Here is an 11,409-nt window from a genome sequence, read left to right as displayed (position 1 = left end):
GAAATAATTGTCCGTTATAGTTGAACATGTGTCTAAAGCTTTTTTTTTTTTTTCGAATAAGTTGTAGTAGGGTTATGGCCGACCCCAACCTGTCATTAATTTCTCAAATATATAGTTACCATGAATAATTGTGTAAAGCTTTAAAACGTGTGCAATGCCCAGAATGGGCCCTAATTTAAGACACAACCACACAGAGAATTCACAGACAATATGAGGCAAATAAATCGCAACACAAGATTTACGTGGTCCAACAATAATAATGCATGCACCCTAAATAAGTTTACAATTTCCATTGATCGAACACTAATCAGTAATCACTCCGTGACCTGAAGTCAATCTTAGTCAACGACCACAAAATAGCCAGAGACTACTAAAAGCGTAACAATAATAAGAAAAAGGGCACGTGATAGTTATTAGAATATATATATTATTATTAGTGGGAATAAAAAAAAGATGTGGGAGTAACTCACTCATTTTTCTTCTTCACACACAACAACAACACTTCTTCTTCACATTGCTTCGGCGCTCATTAAAGAAGTAGAAGAAAAAAATAAAATAATATAATAATAGAAAAAAGTTTCCAAGGTTGTTATTGTTACTGTGACTGCGATCTTTATATAAATGACATTATTATATTTACAATCGATTTCATTCAGTTTTGATTGATTATGCTGTTGTTATATCGTAGATCTGAATTATATATTGTTTTTTTAACTGATCGTTGTTGAAAATAGTTGAATATTTTATTATGTCGTTTTTTGGTGTTTGTGTTTGATGAAATTATGTTTGCAGCATTGTTAGTTTAAGTGAATATGATTGAATGGCTGTTGTGATTATGGTATGATATATGCTATGCAATCGATTTTAGGGTTTTTGATGGGATATGAAATGTGGATTAATGTGCGTTTTAGTATGTTTTTTTTTGTTATGGCTGTTCTAGTATAATAGGAGTTTGAAATGCAATTTTAGTATAGACACGTGGAATTGTTTGATTATTGTGTATTTAGTGCCAGAGCAGTAGCTAAGTTGTTGTACACTGGTTATTTGGAGATTAGTAGTAGGTGTTTGAGCAATTATGAGCTCTGGTTTAGAAGAAGCCAGAGGACTAATATAGATAGTGGGCATGAGTATTACTTGAGATAGTGGTAGGTTGGTTTTTGATACCAGTGTTAATCAGTGCATGAACCATTGTTTAGTTAAACTGTTGATGCATATCAGTTGTGTAGCACGGCAGCCATGCATATTTAAGAACATATGTGCACAGTTGCTAATTTAGGCTTAGGTTTGTCACATCTTGTTGGATAAAAGGATTGATGTTGACTCTTCTTCCTTCATGGATTATTGGGAATTCAGAGCTCCAAGAACTTTTGTTGCCCGCTCAAGTGCATACTTGGTCTTGCTTACCTAGTTGTCCCGTTCTTTTCCTGCCGTACTAAGAAACAACCGCAGTCCTCCAAGTAAATAGCATAGCCTATGTTGGAGTCACATATGTGTATTGTAATGATGTTGATAAAGTCACTTGAGTCGTGAGTATCTCGAGGTCCATCTGAAAATTCAGAGGAAATCTGATTTTGATTAATGAGCATTGCACGACCATGGAGTCTGGCCACAATGTTATCAAAGGACCATAATATTGGCAATAATAGGTGTTTGACATTAAATGGAGATGGATGCATATTAACAACCTATTTTTGGATGTTAGCTAATGATAGCCCAATGCATTTGCCATAGCTACTCTTTATCTCCATTTTGTTCACACTAATATTAGAGGCCGTAAAGTAAGGTGGTGGAAAAGGATATGGAGGGAATTTCATTCTAGGATTTTGTGCTGCAAGAGCTACTGAATTTATTTATATTTATGACTTCAAATAGCCAAATAGTACCGTAGTTTTGTCCTCCGATCTTAGAGTTTGCATGCCATATATCTAGGTCACTGTCGCATCAACTAAGATTTTATAAGAAAAATAAGTCTGTGAAAGAAGACTACATATGTGGTGGAGTAACGAAATATGGAACTTCCGCTTTGATGCTGTCTCAGTAATTAGGAACTCACTCAAACATTTTGTTTGATATATATACTATGTAGTGTGTTTATTTCTGAGAAAAACAAAACCAGCAAAGACATTATATGTGGCTGTGTGGTGTTATTCAAGCTGTTTAACAAGAAGCTCTGTTAGACAAGTGAAGCAAACAACTTTAAGGATTGATTACTACTGGATTGGTGAAGATAAATATGGACATCAGTGATCTTCTTCAAGGATCTAACTAGGGTTCGTTTAAGTTCTAGATGGTCAGAAATATCTACTCTTTGTATGTGTTAATTGGAACCTACCCAATTTTGCATAAGAACCGTGTTGATAGGAAACCACATTTGATTGAGAAGTTGTGAGTCCACACTATGTTTGATAGTAGAAGCTTGTGTATGGTTTCTTACTTCTTTACATGGAAGGAGAAATGATCCACTGAAAGTTTTGTTGTGTTTCATTGATTTGTACAAAGTGTTTGAATTAGGTGTCTTTACCCAAAATGGATATGCATGGACTCTTGGTGATATTGTAGCTGCTACTAGTTATATAATTAAATCTTATTAATTGTCCATGGTTGTGTTGACTTCTTTTCTTTCCTGTTTTACACCACATCATTTTTTTTTTGACTGATGATAATCCTAGTGTAGTTTAATGTTGATTTCAATCTAGGTACTTCTTTGACAGTTTGTTTCTTCTTGATTTTTTCTCTTAGGTTGTCTTCTATAGTTTTTGTGGTTCTGAGGCTTTGAGCTGTTTGATCTAGTTCAAATGGACCAGGTAAAGCATCTGTTTTCATTTATATTGCTCGGTACATGTTTTTAATTTTTCATCATCCTTGGATAGTAAGCTTATAAGGTAAACCATGCAGTATGAGAAAGTTGAGAAGATCGGAGAAGGAACTTATGGCGTCGTCTATAAAGCTCGCGACCGTGTGACCAATGAGACAATAGCCCTTAAAAAGATCCGCTTAGAGCAGGAAGATGAAGGAGTCCCAAGCACAGCTATCAGAGAAATAGCCCTCTTAAAGGAGATGCAACATAGTAACATAGTCAGGTTATTTGGATTATTTACGTAATTTATTTGGTGAAGATATAAGTTTGTAAGGCTTCAGATATGTGTACCTTGAAACACTATGTTAAATAGTATTGTTTTTTGTGATATAGTATGCTACAATTGCAACTTCTTCCTATATTGTGCATGACCCTTTAATTGGTAGAACTTTTATTTCAAAAGTCAAAGCGTATCACATAGAAGGAGATTGAGAACTTATTAGCTAGAAAAGGAATTGAAAGTTGTGGTGGAGATCCAGTATCTTGTTGAAAGCCTGGTCATACCAACACGGGAAACATACTTTCCCTCCTTTTAATATGTCAGTGGGAGGGTGGGTAGTTCACAGCCCACTAAGTTTTGATGTAGTTCAAATATTCAATCAAATCTGTAATTTTTTCTGTCAGATACCATGTTTGTGGAAAGAATGCCGAGAATAGAAATAACATCTTTCATTTTTTTTTTTTTTTTGATGGATTACACCTGCTTGAGTCTTGAAAATATTCTTCATGTCTTATCTCGTGTGGTATCTGATAAATATTGATATAGTAAACCAAACAGGAAAGGTAATTCTAATGTCAGGTATAGAAAATATATAAGAAGCAGAAGGAAGGGTTGGAAAACTGAGAGCCACCTGGACTAAAACTGCCTACCCATAAGATCAACCAACTTAAAATAGTATCATAGAAACTGAATGTGACCGGATTTCTCTAGTTCCCACCCCACATCTCTTTGATCATGTGAAGCAAGCTCCGGATGGAGAGAAGCACATAAAAAGATAGTTTCCTACCCCGTCCAGGTGTCACTTGTTCCTGTCTAACCCGATTGTTTATACTACAGTGAAAAGGGAAAATTCCACAACCTACCTTTCAAAGAGGAGGTCAATCAATCACATGGACTTATAAGCTCTACTGTCGACCTAGGAATGACCAAACTATGTATAGGAGGATATGAAAGCACACCTTATCTTTGAAGCGTGACAAAAAGAGGACATGCTCAATTAATTATGCACTCACGAACTAATTTATAAAAAAGTCAACAGTTAGTGATTGATTATCATTTTACTTGGATATTCTTAGCGAGGATGCAGTTTAGAGAAGCATATATAGAGAATGTGGTGTTAGTGGAAAGTGTAGTTATCCTTAATGCCACTTTGTGGGAAGTGAGGTTAAGTGGCTAAGGCTGAAGACTCATTGCAATGAAGGAGGGTAGTTTGTAATTTTGTATTGATAAGTTACCATTTGATTTGAGGACTGGCTTCTTCTTATATTCATTGCGAAGGCAGTAGGTGGACTTACTCGTAGTTACATGGTCATCCCATTAAAGTTGAAGCTACTCTGCCATGCCTTTGATTGTTATCCAGTTCCATCAGGAGCCTCTAGTATCTGGTAACAACACAATCAGAAAAGGAAGGGTGTATCCTCTTATTACCCTGCGTTGTCATACTAGATTGGTAACAACACCTTTGGCATTTGGGTCTCTGGTCGGAAACAGATTAGCTGTTACTACTAATTTTATATTATGTTGCAGTCTGGAAATTCCACCAAATTGATTGGACTTTAGAGGACCTTTGACATTTTCCTGTGTCTGTACTTGGATCAACTAATTAAAAAAAAAAAAAAAAAAAAACTGATTGGAGTGTTTTGTTTTGTTTATTCTCTGTGTGAGTGTGTGTCCACAGTTGGATACTTGATTATTTAAAACATCGTCATTGAGAAAACTTTTAGCTTGTTCAGGAAGTTGCTGTACTTATGGATATGGTGGTTGTTTTTATGCAATTCATATTAATATGCAGGGTGGTTGTTTTTGTTACTGTTCTTGTTCTCATGCTTATAGTATTCTATCTGAGCATATTGTCTGATGTCTTCTTGAATAACAGGTTGCAGGATGTAGTGCACAGTGAGAAACGCTTGTATCTGGTGTTTGAGTACCTGGATTTAGATTTGAAGAAGCACATGGATTCCTCTCCAGAATTTTCAAAAGATCATGTATAGTAAAAGTGTGTGACATCATTCCTCCAATTGGAGATTTATCCAATGCATTTGCTTTTTAACATTATAATCTTGATTAGGCTTGAGCGTTAGCTTCTGTTTTGAGAGTCTGTAATACCTGCTCATCTGAAATATGTACGAACTGGTTGGTAGTAACATTGTTATGTTACCCTTGTATGTGCTTTACAGAATTATTTTGTGAGTAGACAAGTTACGAGTTTTAGTTGCAGTGTCATATATATCGTTTATATGACTTCATAGTTGAGTAAAACTGGGGCTTGATGGTGGTGTTGGTTTATTCACTGTCTCACTTCTAATAACATAGTTTTGTTTCCCCAGAAATTTCTGTATCAGATTCTTCGTGGTATTGCTTACTGCCATTCTCATAGAGTTCTCCACCGAGATCTGAAACCTCAGAATCTACTGATAGATCGCCGAAGCAATGCTCTAAAGCTTGCAGACTTTGGATTAGCTAGAGCATTTGGTATTCCTGTCAGGACCTTTACTCATGAGGTACCAGTATGCACCATTAGTAGATTTCCCTGGTTTCTTTTACTTTTATGTTTTCTCTTGCGTGTGTTTAGTTAAAATGATACCTAGGGGTGGTTTTGTTTTCCGTTAATACTTAATTTGCTACATAAGGGTATGCTTGATAATAAGCAAAAGCTTGCTTGTTTGTAAAGGGTTTCAACATATGAAATCCAAATTTTCCCTGCAATCGTATAAATTAGAGATACAGTTGGATATCTCATTCTTGGTTATGTACGTCCGTAGTATTCTTCTTCTTTTGTATCTAGATATATGAGTTACTTTAATTTGCATCAAGCAAATTTTTTGGGAGACACTGTCCTGAGAGTGCTCATCACATTTTGGGTTAATTCTCCTATAGGAATTTATTTTTCTTATAATATCCCTAGATGACCATTATAATTTATTAATTGATTCTGGCTCCCAAAAAAATTGTAGAAAGAAAGATAGGAAATGGAAAATTTGCTCATTGTTAATCAAATCTATATGTGAAGGCAAGGTTTCGGCAGAAACTTTCTGAAAACGAGAGAAAAGAAAATCAAGTTCCTTTCTCTATATTTACTGGACAATATTATTATGTCCATTCTTTTGTTCTTTACACTTAATGATAGAGTTGCAGCTATGTTCTTATAAGCTTTACTTCCAGGTTGTAACACTCTGGTATAGGGCACCTGAAATCCTCCTTGGTTCCCGCCACTATTCTACTCCTGTTGATGTATGGTCAGTGGGTTGTATTTTCTGTGAGATGGTAAACCAGCGGCCTTTGTTCCCCGGGGACTCTGAGATCGATGAATTGTTCAAGATTTTCAGGTGCTGTACTTAATTGTCGTTCAGCTTCTTTATATTATGTAATCTCTTCTGTACTTACCTTCTACTTTTGGTTTTCTCTTCCAAGAATTATGGGCACTCCAAATGAAGAGACATGGCCTGGAGTTTCATCATTACCGATTACAAATCTGCTTTTCCCAAATGGCCTTCCAAGGTAAACTATTCTAATTCAGTATTCTCTGTGTTATAGAATCTTCAGAATATGCAAATCTCAAGAGACTGATCCACGGTACATTCTGTTGTGCAGGACTTGACAACTGTGGTCCCGGATCTTGAACCAGCTGGACTTGATCTTCTTTCAGTAAGTTTCCTTTTGATATAGATGAATTGTTCATGACTTGTGGAATAATTGATCATTAAATACTTGTATTTGCGTTGGAAAATGAGATGCATGATGGCATTTTCTCCCAAATTCCACTTCATTGAGTCTGTCTTTTTATACTAGTGTTCCTAGGCCCTTATGGTTTATGACCTTATGCTCGTGTCTGCTGAGAATTCTGAAAGTTTATCCATCTTAGGAAGGAGTGTAAAGTTGTTTGAAATCAATTTGTCAGGTCTGATTGTGGAAACCAGTATCAGTAATTGATTATGAACTGTCTGTTAAACACAAGATTTACCAAGTAAAATACAGATTCGTTGGTTCACTATACTGAAGTTTCTATAATTGTCCAGAAAATGCTGTACTTGGATCCCTGTAAAAGAATTACGGCTCGGAGTGCACTTGAGCATGAATACTTCAAGGATATTGGGTCTGTACCGTGACTCTTACCATCCTGTCTTGCTCTCTGCATATTATTTTTTTGGTGAGTGTCAACTATGATTAGGAATTTGTGGTGTTTGATTGTGTGAGAAATGAGGGCTTTCTTTCTTATTCTTTTTCTTTAAAATCTTGTTGTAATTGAGTGCAAGACTAGTGCTTGTATCTGGCATCCGAGGCTGTATATACCAATGGATACGGTTCAAAGTTTGTTTGGAAATGAATCTGCTCATTCGTGACCATGAAAACTCAATTTGCTGTTTTTGAAATGAAAATTCGTTGTACACGTAGTCTCTTACCAATAAAAAAGGATAAAAATTCAAAAAAAGAAACCATTCTTTACAGTTTTTTTTTCTATGTTTATTGCCTCGGTATGTGTGTGTTTCTGAAATACTGAGACAGTTCCATCTGCCATGTGGGGGACACTCTTCGAGTTAATTTCACTCAGAAACACTAACACTGACTTTGGTCTAGATACTCATCAACGTAGATTTCCCATAACTAATTGGATAGCGTAGGTATGTTTCCCAACGGTGAACACTTTTGGGCTATGTGAACAATTGCCCTGAACAATTTGCCCTCATATGGTCATTTATAGCCCTGGCATGAATTTGGTCTTGACAAGATGGGAACGATGGAATATAGACTTACTAGATTCACAAACAGAGACACATCTTATTGAAAACATGTTTACCATTCCCGTGTTTGCTAATATTCCTATTATAACTCAAAGGATTTGACATGTCATTATAAGTTTTTTCTCATATTGATTCCCCGTTATTTGATCAAAACTTTAGTATCATGTAGGTTACTGTCGCACCAATTTACAAGTATACCGTTCTATAACAAACGTACATTATTCATGTTACATGTACAATCAGCGTGGAACATTCATAGAATCCATCATTTCATACTCCAAATTACAGGATCCAGGAATATCTTCCTTGTAAAATCCTGAGGAAATAGCACAGAGCTCTGCTGCCACTTCTTTCATTCAGGGTCTGTCTTTCGTCACTCTTTGAATTAAGACATCTCATTGCAAGTGCAGCGACTGTGGACTTGTTCCGTCTTTCCTTCATTCAAAATTCCAGCTTCAAGAAGTTCAAGCATACCGTTTTCTTTCATTGACACAATAAAATGAGTAGCTAAATTTCTTTGTTCTTCTGATCTCTCAAAAGAAAGTGGCTTCTCCCCTGTTAATAGTTCTGCAAGAACCACACCATAACTATAAACATCACTTTTCTGTCAGCTGGCTAGTGTGGAAATACTCTGACTAACGTGCTTATCTGAATTTCATCCAAAGAATTTAACCTCGAAGCTCCAAAATCAGCTACTTTTGCCGTGTAATTTTCATCTAATAGTATGTTGGTAGACTTCACATCTCGATGAATGATTGGGGTGGAAGCCGCAGAGTGTAAATATGCAAGCGCCCCAGCAGTTTCGGCAGCAATCCTCAAACGATCTTCCCAAGAAATGGACGATGATACCCCAGTCATTTTATGTATATGCTGGAAGAGGGTTCCGTTAGACACAAACTCATAAACCAACATGGGGACTTCAGTTTCTAAACAACAACCCAGGAGCTTCACAACGTTTCGGTGATTAATTTGGGTAAGAATAACCACCTCATTGATAAATTGTCCAACTTGGCTTGCATCAGTTATTTTGGACATTTTGATGGCAACCACTCTTTGATCAGGTAAAGTTCCTTCATGCCATAGGCTCCTCGCCCAAGGAATGTTCATCGTAGTTGTCAGTCGCCAGTAAAGATCTTTGTCGACTCTACAACACCTTCTTGTGAAGCATTCTGTTGTTTTAACAGTAAACCACCATTCTGCTCGAAGAATTTTTTCTGAGTTTGTAGTGGTGCTTTCTTTCCTTATGGCCGAGTATAACCAACATCAAAAATATCGAAATAAAGAATATCATTTACATATTACTAAATTTTATTTACTAGTGTAATATGTAGTTTTCATAGTATTTAATATTATAAATAATATAAAAATATAACTTATAACTTTAAATATATGGTTTTATGAATGATATAAGTACTTATATCAATATTTAAAAAATGACTTGTTAAATTTTTTAGTACACATTTTTTAATAGGTTATTTAGGCTTTGGTCCTACTTATTATGGAGTATTTAGGTTTTAGTGCTAAAATTATCGATTATTAGGTTTTAGTCCTACTTCCATCTATTGACCGAAGTCCTCCTCTCAATTGACCGTGGTCAAACTATTTTCTAATAATATATTTTTCGATTTTTTGCAAATAGCCAAACTACCCTTAAAAGTGCTTGACACACTACTTTATATTGAATTGTTTGATCACCAAGTTAAACAATGGACACGCGTGTCAAAAATCTGAAGCATTAATCTAATGGCCAAAATTAGAATCCATTGGAACACCAAATTAAACAATGGACACGTTTCCTATCAATGTTAAATTAAGCCCGACCGTTTCTATCAATGTTAAGTTGCCAGGAATTAACATTGATAGAAACGGTCTATTGTTTAACTTGGTGTTCCAACAATTCAATATAAAGTAGCGTGTCAAGCATACTCAAGAGTAGTTTGGCCATTTGCAAAAAAAATTCAAAAATATATTATTAAAAAATAGTTTGACCACGGTTAAATAAGACGACTCACGGTCAATAGATGGAAATAGGACTAAAACCTAATAATCGATAATTTTAGCACTAAAACCTAAATACCCTATAATAAGTAGAACCAAAGCCTAAATAACCCTTTTTAAATAAGACTAATAAAAAATGTGTGCAAATAGTGAATCTCTTAAAAACCGAACTATATTTATATTTATATATGCGAGTCAATGAACATGTAGAGACAAGGAAGGTACAATAGACAAAGGCAGAACTTCCGCACCCAAAAAACAACTCCAAAAGAACCATACTAATGCTTTGAAGAAACATTAGCCAGCAAATACGTACTGTGGCCATGTTTTATTTTCAGCAGCATAATGGATTGACAGAAGCTTTTCTCCACCATCAGAAAAGGACATGCGCCATAATCAGTGGTTTTAAGGCATGATTTACAAATTTAGAATAGTACTGTGGAGTGCAAGAAATGGGCCTTCTATTATGGTTGTATATAAACACCCTCCCATTGCCCATACCTCATAACTTCCTTGTTTTATAGTATCTCATCAAATATTTTATTTTCCCAATTTTTTTTGCTTCCTTTTTATCCTTTTAGATAAACATGCCATATTCATCACCATTTCAAAGAAAAAAATACTTATTCAACTTCAATAACATAATTCAACCCGATAACACGATTCAACTTCAAATTAAGGGAATAAGGTTCGATAATGAGGAAATAAGGTTCGACGATGAAGAAATTAGTTCAACAATAATGCGAAAATCATGTTCAATGAAGAAACAAAGTTTCATGATGAATAAATGAAATAATCACTTATTCCCTCAACCGTTGTTAGTTAAATTGTCTCTCGGTATTTGTTTTATTTATTCTTCTTTTTCTTCTTCTTCGATCTATTTTGAACATTTTCCATCACTATGTAAATTGTTTTTTGTAAATTTTAGTATGCAAATTTATTTTTATATAATGGTGTTTCTTTGCTAATCCCATGATTATGTAAATATGCTTTTGCATAGAAATTTCACTATGCAATTTTATTTTTTGTGATGATTTTTCTCTGAATTTAATTTTACATCTTGATTTTCTATGAAAATTTATTTTTTATATATTGATTTTTCTATTTTTTTCTTCATCTATTACAACAAATTGGCTCCTGTCATCATGTAAAATTGTTTTTACATACAAATTTGAGTATGCAAATTTATTTTTACATAGTGATTTTTCCATGCAAATCCAATCACTATGTAATTTTTTTTTTTGCATAGAAATTCAACTATGCAAATTTATTTTTACATACTGTTTTTCTATTAAAATTTGTTTTACAAAGTGTTTTTTTGAAAGTCTATTTTATCTTTTTGATATATAAATTTTTGCATTTCGAAATCACAACGACTTGAACAAGTTTATTCAAATGATATCATCTTCAAATGGTTTTCAATCCCAAAATCGTCTCGTAAAAAACCAAATCTACAACCTTCACGAGAGTTACCACTTTTGTAATTTATTTTTTTCATGAAATGAATGCTGTTAATATTTTTGCATTTTGTGTTATTTTGAAGTGATTTCTCTGCCAAACAGAAAAAATGGGAGTTCTCATGTTGAAAATTGAAA

General features: G+C 34.6%; 1 protein-coding gene and 1 pseudogene across 1 annotated transcript; one reads left to right on the top strand and one right to left on the bottom strand.

Annotated features, from left to right (window-relative positions):
- Positions 1 to 447: 447 nt before the first annotated feature.
- LOC147511010 (cell division control protein 2 homolog A-like) lies at positions 448 to 7,398 on the top strand. The gene is given in 10 exon segments (XM_086602860.1): positions 448 to 585; positions 2,740 to 2,804; positions 2,896 to 3,080; positions 4,954 to 5,062; positions 5,405 to 5,578; positions 6,240 to 6,403; positions 6,489 to 6,538; positions 6,541 to 6,575; positions 6,669 to 6,722; positions 7,094 to 7,398. Coding segments are annotated over 9 exon segments (870 nt in total). The 5' UTR covers positions 448 to 585; positions 2,740 to 2,795; the 3' UTR covers positions 7,184 to 7,398.
- Positions 7,399 to 8,068: 670 nt separating this feature from the next.
- Positions 8,069 to 8,902, bottom strand: LOC147511009 (putative wall-associated receptor kinase-like 16; annotated as a pseudogene).
- Between the last annotated feature and the right edge of the window lie 2,507 nt (positions 8,903 to 11,409).

Source organism: Coptis chinensis, chromosome 3 (assembly GCF_015680905.1).
Source record: "Coptis chinensis isolate HL-2020 chromosome 3, ASM1568090v1, whole genome shotgun sequence".
NCBI classification, from domain to species: domain Eukaryota; kingdom Viridiplantae; phylum Streptophyta; class Magnoliopsida; order Ranunculales; family Ranunculaceae; genus Coptis; species Coptis chinensis.
Note: the sequence above shows the minus strand (reverse complement) of the source record. Positions and strands in the feature narration are given on the sequence as shown.